This window comes from Vicugna pacos, chromosome 10 (genome assembly GCF_048564905.1).
Source record: "Vicugna pacos chromosome 10, VicPac4, whole genome shotgun sequence".
Classification (NCBI taxonomy): domain Eukaryota; kingdom Metazoa; phylum Chordata; class Mammalia; order Artiodactyla; family Camelidae; genus Vicugna; species Vicugna pacos.
In genome coordinates, this window is record NC_132996.1 from 59,285,389 (window position 1) to 59,299,164 (window position 13,776).

A 13,776-nucleotide genomic window follows, 5' to 3' on the forward strand; every position below is an offset into this window, starting at 1 on the left:
GAAAAGAGACAGAGGGAAGGGCCAAGAGTGAGCTTCTGGAGTGCGGTGGGACCCTGGAGGATGCTCCCTTTTGGGGATAGGGAGACAGGGTCTCTGGCTCAAGATCTGCATTGAGGTCCCCTCTCTCCCACCCCTCCCCCTACCTCATGGGCCATGTATTCATTCAACAGTTATCAGATGCCCACCATATGGCACGCCCTGGTCTCGCCATGGGGATACGACAAAAGCTCCTGTCTCAAGTATGGAAAACAGACCATAGCACAACATATAAGGCTGGTCAATGGGTGGCCCCTGATTGGGTCAGGCTGAAGGATGGCCAGGAAAGCTTTGTCGTGAGCCCTTCCGAGTGTCTTCATGTCCCACATCATACCAAGCCCAGGATGACAGCTCAGATGTCCTGCAGCTTGATTTTAAACTCAGACCAGAAAAACAAAGCCATCCTCTCATCATCACCCCTTTGGGTCTCCATCTAAGCGTGTTTGTCTACTGTTAAGACAGTAGGTCTCCTGCTAGTTGGTTGAGTTCTCATCTGTTCTTTTGCAAGTTTTACTCGAGGATCCTGACTTCATGTGGAGGGTTAGGGCAGCCTGCCTTGACCCCCACGGGCCCTACACCAACAGAGCAGCCTCCAGGAAATCGGCAAACAGGTCACTAGACATGCTTTCCCGTAGCATCAGGATCAGGACTAGGGCTGTGTTTTCCTTAGTCAAGGTTTCCCAAGCCAGTGTGAGAATAATTGTTACTCTCTATTTATTGCTATAATTATCACCCCCAGGTGGTTAGTTTGTTATGTCAGCAGAGATATTTGAGAGATAAAGTGTTGAGCTATAATTGTCCTGATAGGAGCTATAAAAATAGGGGGGGAAAGAGAAGGAGGCAAAGACGTGTCTGGGACAGGGATGGGGATGAGGACAAAGCATTGAATTCTGACCTCTGACTCAGGAACATCAGCCAGACCAACTCTTCTGATTTCATTTGCCCCAAATCTATTGCTCAAAGGTTCTGAATGTGGAGGCAATTCTTGTTTGTTTTCTGCTACACATATCTATTTATTTATATCCTGCTATGAGCACTTAACTCAGTCCATGTATCATACGACTAACCAATGCTGCTTTCATGCTCTGATGAGAGAGCCTGTTTGGTCCCTAAGACTTGGAGCCTGTGCTGGGGAATCCAGAAGGAAAAATCGAGGCTTCCAGAATGTTGAAGTGATGTTTATTTGGGTATGTGGGGCGCAGATGCCCTAAGCTTCAGGCCGCCTCAGTCCATGCTCCCACACACCTTCTGCCGTCACCCACACTCAGCTGGTGTGGGGATGGCAGGTTGGTAAAGGCTGAGAAGAGAGAGGAGCTTAGGGTGGGTGTAGGGAGCACAGTGGTAGCCAGCTGAGACTGGAGGAGGAGACCCCGGGCTTCCCAACACTGGCTCATAAGGTGGGTCCAGCCAGGTCTGGGTGATGAGGGCTGGGCCAGGTTTCCCCTCCAGCCCAGATACTCCACTCTGTGGCTACAGTCTGACGCTGGGCTTCCTATGACCCATGAGGAAGGCTGAGTCTTCTCATGGTGGATCTGCAAGGTAGGGGAGCCCCAGGTTGCTTATACCTGGGCCCTAATGGATGGGCTTGGCCCAGGATATAAATTTAAAGAAGAGAATGTGTCCTTCAAAAGTGGTTTGTGAGTTTGGGGTGGAAGACACAGCTGAGGCTGACTCCACAATGGACTCGTGTTCTACCTCCCTGCTTACCTGTCCTCACTGTCTCCCCACCACCACCTCCCTATCTGCACACATTCCAAGAGGCAGAAGGGGGTCCTGGCTCCCCTCCCACACCTCACTCACCCTTCCCCAGGAGCTCCTTGGACTGGTTAGAGTGGAGGTTCTTGGCCTTAATCAGCACTACTAGGAGGCGATTGGCAGCCGGGAGGTAGCTGATGGACAGAAGGACCTCTCCAGTTCCAGCAGACGGCTCCTGAGACAGAAGAGGAGATGAGGAGGGAGCTTCATTTAAGGATGCTTCTGACCCATGAGCTGTTGCTGAGGCTGGGGTCACACTGGACTTGTATCCAGCAGGCCTCCTAGAAACCATTTACCTATCAATGCTGGTTTCTCCACCTTTGCGGAAGGGAGGACGGCACAGAGGAATTCTATGTAGCATGTGTTTCAATATGAGTGTGTTTCGTTTGCCACAAAAGGTAATTTTTCCAAATAGCTTATATTCAAACCCAGCATATAAAACAGACCAAAGAGATGCCATTCAGGATGTGGCAAGGACAGAGGGCCAGGACCCTCTCTTACTTCCATTACCAACCACTGCCCACCCCCACCCCACCCCCACTCCTGGGGCATCTGTGTAGAACCCTAGGGTTCTAGGGAACACAGTTTGAGAACCACTGCATTGACTGATCAGTTTCCTGGGTCAGTAGGGAGTTGTAGGACCTTACTGTGTTCGAAGAAAGAATCCCTCCAGCCCCCACAGGACTGAGAGAGTCAATAAAGTGATGTACTAATGCTGAGCAGGGCCTGGCTTGGTCAACAGAATGGCCAACCTTGTCAACAAAAGGCCGGGCATACGATGGGAGGAAAGGCACCAGAGATGCTGGCAGTAACTGCGCTTTGCAGGAAGTGCTGATGCTTCTGCAAAGCTTCCAGCATGTCTGTCCCTTCTCTGTAGCTTTACAGTGTTTCTACTGAGATTCCTCCAAGAATTTGCTTGCAACTTGAACAAATCCATTGAGGGACAAAAATGACCAAGAGTCCCTGCAGGAGGTGGTCACAGTCCAAGGGCAGTGCTAAGGGGACAGACGTTGGAATCTGACTATCTGGGTCTGAGTGCCAATCTGATCATTTAGTAGCTTTGTGGTCTTGGGCAAGTTATTTCACTTCCCCAAACCTCCATTTCCTCATCTGCAAGATGGAAATAATATCTCCACCTGATGCGGTTGTGAAAATTAAATGAACAATTATTTAATGGCTTAGAACAGTGCCAAGCACACACTACAGCATCTGCCTCCTTGCTTTGACTATTACTATTAGTTATCAAGGAAGGGCAATCACAACTTATTGAGATTATTAAGTGGGAACATTGCTTCTGGGTAAATGGAAGCCAGTCTGGATTTCTGGAGTGAGGCTGGATGGAGGAGCTGGCCAGCCCTCTGCCTGGGTCACACCTTTCATCCAGGAAAAACGTCTTCAATACAACCCCAGCAATTCAGCTGGCCCTAAGCGGCTAGTCATGTGATGGAATAATTCCGGACAACAGGAGTAAAAGGGGTACAGATCTCGTTCCGATTTTAAGCAGAATATCCTAACGCTCGGAGAGGGCACTTCACTGCCTGAGGTCATGCAGACAGTAAGCAGCAAATCTGAGCCTTGGGTGTCTGGTCTGACAGCAAAGCCCAAGCCCTAAGCCCATGGTTCTCCAGCATCCTCCGTGGGCAGATCTCTCAACACACTGAAGGAACTGAGGCTCAGGTGCATGTCCAGAATGGTAGCAGCAGAGCTGGGATGGGCACCAACCTCCTGATTCAAGGGCACTTATTGGACATCCTCTGTTGGCCAGGGCTGTGGCCACAGGGGTACCCGACTTGAGTCCTCTGCTCCCCCCCAGGACAGGTGAAGGGCTCATCACCTCTGTGTGGGGTGCCAGCAACACCACAGCTGGAGAAGTTTAACAGCAGCTGCCCCCTCAGTTCTGCTGCTTAAAGTACCTGCTGACAAAAATAATCCTCTTTACTTCTCCATCCTCTTCCTGGTTTTCCCCACCCCCTATCTTTCTCTCGAATGCTCAATGAAGCATTCAAGCTGCCCTCAGAGTAGCTCATTCTGTAGTCCCTGGTGACGCACATGTCACTTTTGGCCGAGTGTCTTCCGGTGAGAACTGGGGCGCTGCTGACACCTCCTTTAACCCATTCTGACCAAGAGGAGAAAACATGTGGGCTACAGTGACAGATGGCTCTACTACTTTGCTCACATCAGCCTGCACCCTCCAGCTGGGGTGAGGGGCTCCCTAGCCTGGCCTTGGGGCTCTCTCCTGCCACGTACACTGAGAGAACCATCTCCATCTGAGATTGTTCACATTTGTGGCAAGCAGGTGCAAGTGGACGGGAAAGTATACTTGTGGAACAGTGATAGCTATAAAGAGCGTGATGATTATTAGGATGGATGAGCCACAAAGGCAGGCCTTTGTCCTCATCACTCTGTGTCCCCAGCTCCTGGCATAGTGCCTGACCCATTGTGAAAACCAGACAAGGTATCTGTGGAATAAATGCACAATTTCTGTTCTTCTAGGGGAAAGCATGGAAGTAGATTACATGCCTGAGACTTCTGCCCAGATAGGCTGGATTTCCACCTTTTGGGAGTAGCACCAAATTCTCCTAAGCCCTAGGGGGAGCCCCTCCATCTCTGGAGAGAGCTGGTTTACCATCTGGATAAGCCGAAGTATCGGGCTCCTCTTCCCAGGGGCCCCAACTGTGATTCCACACAAGTCCCAGATCGCACACTAATTAGTGTGCTTTGGAACAGCCTGGTTTTCAGCTGAGAGTGGCTGTCAACATTTATCAATTTTCTGAGCCTGGAGAGATCATAGGAAAAAGCGGAGAAGGTGGGAAGTGACAGTGTACTTCCCCGCCCCGTGGCATCCATCAGGAAAGGCGCCTGCCGACTACGCCGCATACACACTGCCAGGCACTTACATCGCCCAGCAGCTGGAGGACAACGCAGGATGTACAACCAGACCGACCTGGCCTCAAGGCCGAGCCTGCCTTGTCCCACCTGGGCGACCCTGTGCAGGTTACTGAGCTGTGCCGAGCCTCAGTTCTCCTGCCTGTAAATGCGGCAGTGCTGATGTCATTTCTGCTTGGCTGACTGGGGACAGAACTTGGTGCAGCAACTGATAGATGGCAAGTGCTCAAAAATTAGTGCTCTTTTCAGTATTTTTTCACTCTATCATGGAGGTCACGACCCTAATCCTATAAAGGGTAAACTTTTTTTGTAAAAGGCCAGAGAGCAACTATTTTAGGCTTTGAGGGCTAAACGGTCTCCAGATAATGCACTGACCAGCTGGTTGAGAGACTGGCCATCCAGAAGGTTCATTTTTGGCACCATCATGGCAGGTTGTCAGACAAGGCCTTGACCCTGGGGCCTAAATAGACAGCCTTGACTTTCCTGGACCCCCTCGCTGCCTTGGCCTGTGGGGAACCATGGTTTGCTCTCTAAGAAACCCCTCCCTGAACATCTCAAGAGATACTTGTTTCCCATTCATGGCTTCTATTGCAGCAGAGGGGTGGGGAGAACCCTCCAAGGTTAGAACCAACACCCCCCAACCCTGGTCACTCCTTCAAAGTCCAGCACATTCACCACTGCACACCAGGCCTTCTAGAACACCCCATCAGAGCACTCTGGTTAGGCCCTCCTAGTCATCTTAGGATTCATCATATGTCAGATTTCACCATCATCATAGCTGTCATCACTGTCACAACTTCTGTTCTGATTTCTCCCTCTGGCCTGTACTACCTATGAGGAGAGGGGCTCTGCCTGGTGCTCGTCTGTCCCCTGGCAATGCCTGGCACACAGTAGGTGCACAAGGGGTACAGATGCTTTTAAATGGGGATAATATTGTCAGCACCAGAGCCAGTATCCTCATAATGTGTTTTCTGCCAGAGAGGCCAGGGATGGAAGGGTCTTTGAATGGTAAGCTTGAAGCAAAACTAGATACCAGGGAATCCCAAATCCTGGGCTATAGGTCTGCTCCAGTCCTCCATCCTATTCAAGACTCCACCAGACTTTTAAACTCCGCCTCCCTTCACAGACCCCCATCTCCTGACTGGGAAGGTCTCTGAAGCTTGGTCTGTGAGCACTGGCCTGGTCCTGCCACTCCACACTCCACGAACGGGTTTTACCTTTCCCAGTGAGAGGCGACCCTACCTTAACTGAAGTCTTCAGCTCGCCCCACTGGGCGGCCCCCAGAGGCACGGACACCCCATCCAGGCCCAGGCGCAGCTCCCCGACTACACTGTGGCGGGAGAAGCGGTCACAGGTCCGCAGTGTCAGGGTCAGGGTCGCGGCAGGGAGCTCCTCCTCCGCCAGAGGGAGCACCAGACCTTCCTCCCACGTGGTCCGCAGCTGCCGCTTCTTCAGGGCAGTCTGGGCCTCCACGGAGCCCATCCTGTTGGCCACACTGCCCTGGACATAGCAGTCACAGCCCCCATTGTGGTCACTGATCACAGCTGCAGCCAAGGAGAAAGCAGCACAGACATGGGGCTTCCCACGGATGGGGCGGGGGTGGGGCAGAGCGGGGGAGGGGAGAGGGCGGGGCGGGGCGGGGCGGGAGAAGTACAGCCCTGCTTAGAGCTGCGGAATCCTGCTTAACGGTCACGACCCCGGGTGTTGGGAAGACCCCGGGGCTGAGCACCCTGGCTTTGTGGAATGCCTTCCAATAAGACATTTAGAAATAGGAGATCCTCCCCATGATTCTGAGGCTTCCCCAAGGCGCCAGGGCCCACAAACTGCTGCTGCTTTGTATTAGTGTTGCTACTGATACCACAATTCATTTGTTCTCCGTTTTAAATATTTCCCACACAATCACTTTTGAATCACTTGGCCGCTACCTCATGACTGTTGTTTTACATTCTGAACTTTGGTGTTTTTAATGCTTCCCAGTATGGAAATTTGCACCTGTGGTGCTTTTATGACTGGTTCCTCAATGACAATTTGTGAAGTGGCAGCTGTCATTGCCCAGGAAGAGAAGATACAGACCCCAGGCCGTGTGCCCTAATAGAAAGAGCCCTCCACCAAGCTTTAAGGGAACTAGGCTTAGTCCTGGCTCTGGCACCAATTAGTTGGAGTGATCTTAGACAGGTCACCTGATGATAGACTTCAGCTTCCTAATCTATAAAATGGGACTATTGTGAAGACCACATGTCATAAAGTATATGAAAATGCTAAAAAAAATCTTAAAAGAAAACAAAAAGAAAAAATACTTCCTCAAAAAAAATTAAATACAAAAGGCCAGTTTATCCTATCCCCCCAACTTCCAGCTCCTAGGAGCCATAAAGGAGCCCATTCTTGGCCTCAATTCCTTTGCAAAGTCTTAGCTTTGCTTGCTGATGGTAAAGTGAATTGTCAGGGTAGGGAGACCGGGGACATCTTGGCTCTATAGGCAAGACTATCTGGTTCTAGGAGTACGGAAGCTTTGCTGACCATTCAGAACACCTTCTGTATCCAACACAAAGACATGTTCAATGTCAAAAGCACCTATGGCAGAGATGACTAGCTGTTCACCAAGACCCAGTCCCTCTTTTTTCTAGGCAACTGCTAAGCCATACTTCCCAGACTCCTTTGCAGTCAGTGGTCATGTGACTGAGTTCCAGCCAATGGGAAGAGAGCAGGAGTGACAGATGCCAAGTGTAGGTTACTGTTTGTAAGCAGTAGTTGTGCCCTCTCCCTGTTCTTCCCATCCTTCCACTTGCTAGATACAGATCGCAAGGAGTCTTGAGGGGACTATGGAGCTACAAATGGAAGAAGCCTAGTCCCTGAATCACTATTTGGAGGAAAGATGTCTGCCAACCAGGAATCTCCACTTTGAACTGTTATATGAGAAAGAGGAAAAACCCTGTGTGTCTGAGCATCACACGCTTCAGGGTCTTGTTTGTTACAGAGTGCAAATCTAGCATCCAGTGCTCCCTTCAGCCACAGATGCTCCTGTCCTGTCTGCACAGCTCCACCCAGGAGACAGATATGCAGAAGTTCATGAGCATCAGCTAAAAGCATACCTTCCAGGCGAGTCACAAACAGTTCAGCCTTCTGTCGGTCGTAGTCAAGACAGTAGTGAAGTTTGGGGGCTTGGTTCCAACTGGCAACCTTCTCTGGGTTCCAGGTTTCCATGACACAGACATCCTCCACCACACCTGTTGTGAAGGTAAAGCCATTACCTCCATCCATGCTGGGGTCCTGTTTTTTTGAATCACATTTTTTCCATCTCTGCCACCTATACCTAACCCAAAACTTCTTATCTGGGTACAAAATCATAGTGGCTGCACCAAGGCAACACCTGTGGTTCTGGACATTACCTTTCAAGGGACCATCACAGCCCAGTGGGTGAGACATGGGCTTTGATGTCAGACATGAGCTGTTACATAATAGTTATGTGACATTGGACAAGCTACTTGACTTCTTTGAACCTCAGTTTCCTCATCTTTATAATGGGGATGGGAATAGTTCCTTCTCCCTCGAGTTACTGTGAGCATGAAGTGAAATAAAGTCAGAAAAGTACTTAGCCCAGGACCTGGCCTCTGGTGAGCTGTCAGTAGGGGAAACTGTCACAGCCTTGTGGTTCTGGTCACCCTGTTTCAGGCAAATCATTTCTCAGAATGTCTCCAGATCTACCTTTCCCAGAGTCCAATCCCTGCTCCCCAGGAGTTCATGGCTAGAAATAAATGTCAGAAAATGAGTCAGGAGAAGATGCTAGAAGGCGAGGTTAGAGACAGTGGATTTGACCTTAGTGGATGTGCAATAAATACTTGCTGAATGAATGAATGACTTTATCTTTAATGCGGAAGTCCCTGAAACTACAAATGTTGCTCATTGGTTCCCTTACTTGGACAGAAGCCAAACATCTGAAGATTCTCATTATTCAAACATAATACAAGAATGAAAGGATCAAGCAATGCAGCAGACTCCACTCGAAGCAAATTGGAATTTAAAAATTTTTGGATTTTCAGAACGAATTTAAAGGGCAGAAATATAAAAGGAGTATTTAATTTCCAAAATGGTTCATTTAGGGGTTCCTGCAAGTAGTGAAAAATCTCCCTGGTGCATCTAAGCAGGGAACAGATTGACCAGTTGTGAACCGAAATGTATAAAGTGAGACAAACTTGCACCCAGGACCTGGGTGGTTTCCAAGGACACCACATGGACCAGTACAGCAGGCGAGCGCCAGAGGGTGCTTGCCTGGTGCCCAGAGCTCTCAGACTGTCCCAGACGTTGAAAACAGAAACAAACCTGGACCAGACCAAAGGTGGCACCACTCAGAGACGCAGTAGGGGATTCAGCTTCAAGAACTGAGACTTCGAGCTCTACAAGGGATTGACGAGGATCGTTGCTGGTCCAAATGGACCGAGTTCAACACATCATGGGGACAGTGTCTGACTGATCTGGTGTACTCCTCCTCTGCATTCTCTTGGTTCTGGTCAGTATTTGCTGAGCCAATCAGCTCTTGTTAGATCTCAGTGGAATCAGAACTTGATTGTTGCCTTCTTGGGGGGTGGGGGGCAGGGCAAAAGGCATAAGGAACTGAAAAGAGGAAACAAACTATTGTGTTCTGAGTTCTTCAAAGTTCCAGGTTCTGAAGTGCTCTGCTGCTCCCCTTGGTGGAGGGTGTTCAATCCTGGCTTCATTCCAGTTCTGAGAAATCTGGGGCTCCCAAGAAAGAGGAGCTCTTCTGTAGTTACAATTATGGTTATGATTATGCTTATAGTTATAAGGACCACTCCCAAGGGTCCTCATGCAAATTGTTCCCCACCCTCCAAGCTTAAGCTCTTGCATCCTCAATGGGTCTATTTTAATTTAAGATGTGGACTGGCAAGACAAGGAAGCAATCTAAATGTCCATCAACAGATGACTGGATAAAGAAGTTGTGATACAGACACACACACACAATGGAATACTACTAAGCCATAAAAATGAATAAAATAATGCCATTTGCAGCAACATGGATGGACCTGGAGATTGTCATACTAAGTGAAGTAAGCCAGAAAGAGAAAGAAAAATATCACATGATATCACTTACATGTGGAATCTAAAAAAAGGACACAAATGAACTTATTTACAAAATAGAGACAGACTCATAGACATAGAAAATAAACTTATGGATACCATAGGGGAGGGGGGGTAGGGAGGGATAAATTAGGAGTTGGGGAGTTGCAGATACTAACTACTATATATAAAATGGATAGACAAGAAGGTCTTACTGTATAGAACAAGGAACTATATTCAATATCTAATGGCCTATAATGAAAAGAATATGAAAAATTATATATATATGAATCACTATGCTACATACCAGAAATTAACACAACATTGCAAATCAACTATACTTCAATTTAAAAAACTGGGCTGGCAAACCTGGAGGCTAAAAGTCAACCAGGATTTGTTCCTGCCAAAGGCACTATCTGAACTTGTTCTTGAAGAAATGCCAGCGTAATCACGGTGGTTCTGGGCTGGGCCGGGCGGGAGGCACCTGTCCGTTGACCAGTGTGGGTACCGGACACAGGCCAGGGAGATGCCTTAGGCGTGGGGTCAACGTCAGAGCCTGTTCTGCTGCTTCTACTTCCACCACCTCCCCCTCCAGCCACACAAAACAAAACCCCAAACCACAGGACAATCCATCGTCCTGGCTGTATTTTTTATCTCCTGAGAAAAGCCTGCACACTCCTTTGGGTTAGGGACCCATAGCTGCCCCAGTGCCCAGCACAGCACTGGACACCTAACGGCGTTCCACTCTGGATGCTGATGCTGAGAAGGAGAATAGAAACAATAATAATTAAGGATGTTCTGATGACATCCTTGTTTCAGGCCCTGAGTTAAACACTTCATATGCATTATTTTATTTACACTTGACAATAGCTCTACTGGGCAGGTGATAGTGGATCCCATTTTATATACAAGGAAATGGAAGCCCAGAAAGATTAGCGACATGATCAAGGTCACACATGGGTATATAAAAGGGGGAGAGAATTAAACCCATGACTCTGAAGCCCATAGCTTAACCATGACCCTTTATTCCCTCTCCATAGTTGCACACACCACTTGAAAGGGATTCTCTCTTTCCCAGGAGAAAGCTGGAGGCCTCAGGAGAAGCAATGTGGCAACACGCAGCCAGAATAAAGGACCGTAATTCCAAGGTTCTGTGCCCACTGCTTGCCCACTGTCAAATGCCATGGACACTGGGGCTGGCCACGCCCAGCGTCTACAGAGAAGCTTTCAGATCCCAATGAGTACCACCCACAGAACAGTGAGGGGCGGGAGAGCCCTACCATTCTGAGGAAGGACGAACAGCTCCTCTGTGACCTGCCTCTTGAGGCGGCTGTCATTCGGAGCCTGGGGGCTAGCAGGTGCATCGGGCTCCGCTGTGGTCCTCAGCGTGTAGTCAGCATAGTTGATGACTTCCGGGGCTGTCACAGCCGGCCTGGGTCCGTAGATGTCTGGGAACTTGAGGAGAGCTCGGGGCTGGACGGGCTCTGTGGACTTTTTGACATTGAACTGCAAACACAAGTCACTCTGATTAGTCCACGAGAGGACTTCCTGCCTGTTTTCCCCCCATAGCAGGGAGACTAGATGACCCGGTCACCTCATGGGAGGCAGAGGAAGGACAGTGGGTTCTTTCTACTCTGAGGAGTACAAACTGGGAAGGTAAAATGTCTTCCCCAAGCTCAGCAGAATCCACGACATCGTGAGTCATCCCAGGGCCTGCTGCGATGTCAGCCCTGTTCATTCATCTCCCTGTCCATCCATCCCCTGTGCGCCCAGCAACTGTGATGACAGGTGTTACCTGGGCCGATGGCGGGCAGTCTTCCCTCTGCTACATCATCTGTGCATGCCTCTTTGTTCTCTCTTCTCCTAGTCCTGCTCTCATTTCTTCTCCCTCTCCACTTCTCCAACCCATACCTCAGAAATATCAGTGGTCCCACCATGCTCAGAACAAAATCCAAACACCTTGCAGTGACTATAAATGCTTGCCCAGCCTGGCCCTGCTCACTTTTCTGACATCACCCCAAACCCCTCGCCAGCCACTGAGCTCCCTGCTTCTCAAACAGCCTGAACTCTCCTGAATCTGGCTTCTGGCCCCCAATCCCTCCTCCCAAACCACCCACCCCATCTCCACCTGCTCTAAATTAAGCCCCTCCTTCAAGCCTGTCCCTCCCTATCACCACATCCCGCGCTTTGCTTTACAGCATTGCTCACACCTTACGTTGTTTTCATCAGCGCCTGGCCTATTTGTGGTCCATCTCTTGCACAAGTGTGTGAGCTACAAAAGCAAAGGGGTTACGTCTTGTCTTGCTCCTGCTGTGTCCCAGGCACAGTGTCTGCTCATAGGGAGCATGCAATATACACTTGTGGCTAGGACTGCCAGATTCAGTTGTGTGGTTTGTGCACTGCACAAAGATGCCTGGATGAGGAGCAAGTGGGGGCTGAAATACAGTTGGTGCACCGCTTGCTCAGCTGTGTGCCCTGGGGCAGGGCTTAGTCCACCTGGAGGAAAGGGCATCTTTTCTTTACCTGGAGGAAGGTCAACTCCTGGACATCCTGCCCTGGTTGAGACTCTGTCCCCAACCATTCCTGAGGGGTGCTGGGGCTTGATGACAGGGGCATTCCTAATTATCCTCATTGACTGGACATTGGAAGGGGATTCCACAAGAAGGCACTAAAGAGGCAGGAGCAGGAACCAGCCTCTCCTGAAGACCCACTTCCTGTGAGTACCCTGAGGGCTGCTGCCCCTGCATCACTTTATGTGTTCTTCAGAACTCCTGAAAGGGCTTAGGGGGGATAAAATGCTTCATTTCTCCCATGGAAACACTGCCTGGTAGCCTACAATGCAGCCCAAGCCAGGACACCTCTGTCCTGATCTCTGCTGAGCACACCTGGCACGTATGGGCTCCAGAAGCACTTCTGGGTTCAATGGACTGAGGTTGCCTGGAATCAGAAAGTAGGGGCAGTGGCCGTATCAAGCCTAGACCAGCCTAGCCCCAGAGCCCACTGCCCCAGTGGCCCCTAATCTTTTTTCTGCCTTCAGGTCTTTGCCAGGCAGGGACCACCTCACAGCAACGCTGACCATTGTTACGCACTTCCACTCGTCTCCCTGGGAGGAGTTGGATGATTTGCAAAGCCAGGTCCCCTTTTGTACCTCCACCCCATGGAGAGCGTCCTTGGGCATCGAGGGGCCCAGAATTCTAGTACTGACCCAGCCACCCGAGCTGAATAACTTTTGGCAGGTCACTTCACCTCTCTGAGAGGTCACTTCAAGCGACAGATAATGTCAAGGCTTGTTTTACTCCTACTGCTGAGCTACAAAGACGTGAGAGACACAGCTCTCTATTAGCAGGTACAGGTGATCTGGGGAGACAGTCACAAACAGAAGAGTAAATAATAGTATATTGGGCAATTAGGAACTGCAGTACAAAAGCAGCCAGCAGACAGTCTTTGTAAATAACAGATGGGGGAGAGCAGACAATGCATGCGGTGGGGTGGGGAGGGGGCAAGCAGAGGAGCCCCGGGGGGCCTGGGAGGAGCCAGGATGTGATGTGAGATAGAACTGGTAGGAGGGCAGGCCTGGAAAGTAGAGGGAGGGGTGAGGATGAGGGCTGGGCCCCAGGTGGAGGCACGCAGAGCAATGATTGATGTTTCCATGTCTTTTTGTCCTCTGCAAAGCGGTGTCCACCTCCAAGATTTCATCTAAGTCTGAGTTATGTTTATTACACTATTTCACAATAAGGAAATGGAGGATGGAGGAGCTTCAAGGTCATACAACTGACGAGCTGTATACTCGAGACTCCAGACATTCTCGCTTCAAATCTGTGTCATTTCCACTGCCCTGCAGCTGCTTCTCAAAAAAAAAAAAAAAAAAAGAAAAGAAAGAAAGAAAGAAAGAAAATCCCTGTTTGTTCTGGATGCTGGATTCTAAGTGGCATTCGTAGCATCCCAGGGTTCGGCCAGCTGAGACTCCCTCCTGTTCAGCAGCATGAAAACCCTCAGCTTCCCACAGGCTGCTGGACCACACCCTCTTCC

The 13,776-nt window shown here is 49.8% G+C and overlaps 1 protein-coding gene across 3 annotated transcripts in view; it reads right to left on the reverse strand.

Moving 5' to 3' along the window:
• SYT13 (synaptotagmin 13) overlaps positions 1 to 13,776 on the reverse strand; it is a 34,735-nt gene that overhangs the window by 1,200 nt on the left and 19,759 nt on the right. Inside the window, exons 2-5 of one of the 3 annotated variants that reach the window (XM_031690597.2) lie at positions 11,028 to 11,253; positions 7,767 to 7,901; positions 5,920 to 6,221; positions 1,837 to 1,966 (exon numbers count right to left, since the gene is read on the reverse strand). In XM_031690597.2, the coding sequence (XP_031546457.1) occupies positions 1,837 to 1,966; positions 5,920 to 6,221; positions 7,767 to 7,901; positions 11,028 to 11,253 (793 nt within the window). Of the gene's footprint in view, positions 1 to 1,836; positions 1,967 to 5,919; positions 6,222 to 7,766; positions 7,902 to 8,278; positions 8,362 to 8,994; positions 9,152 to 11,027; positions 11,254 to 13,776 lie in introns of those variants that run through there. The other 2 variants (XM_072969842.1, XM_072969843.1) reach the window with 2 other exon arrangements.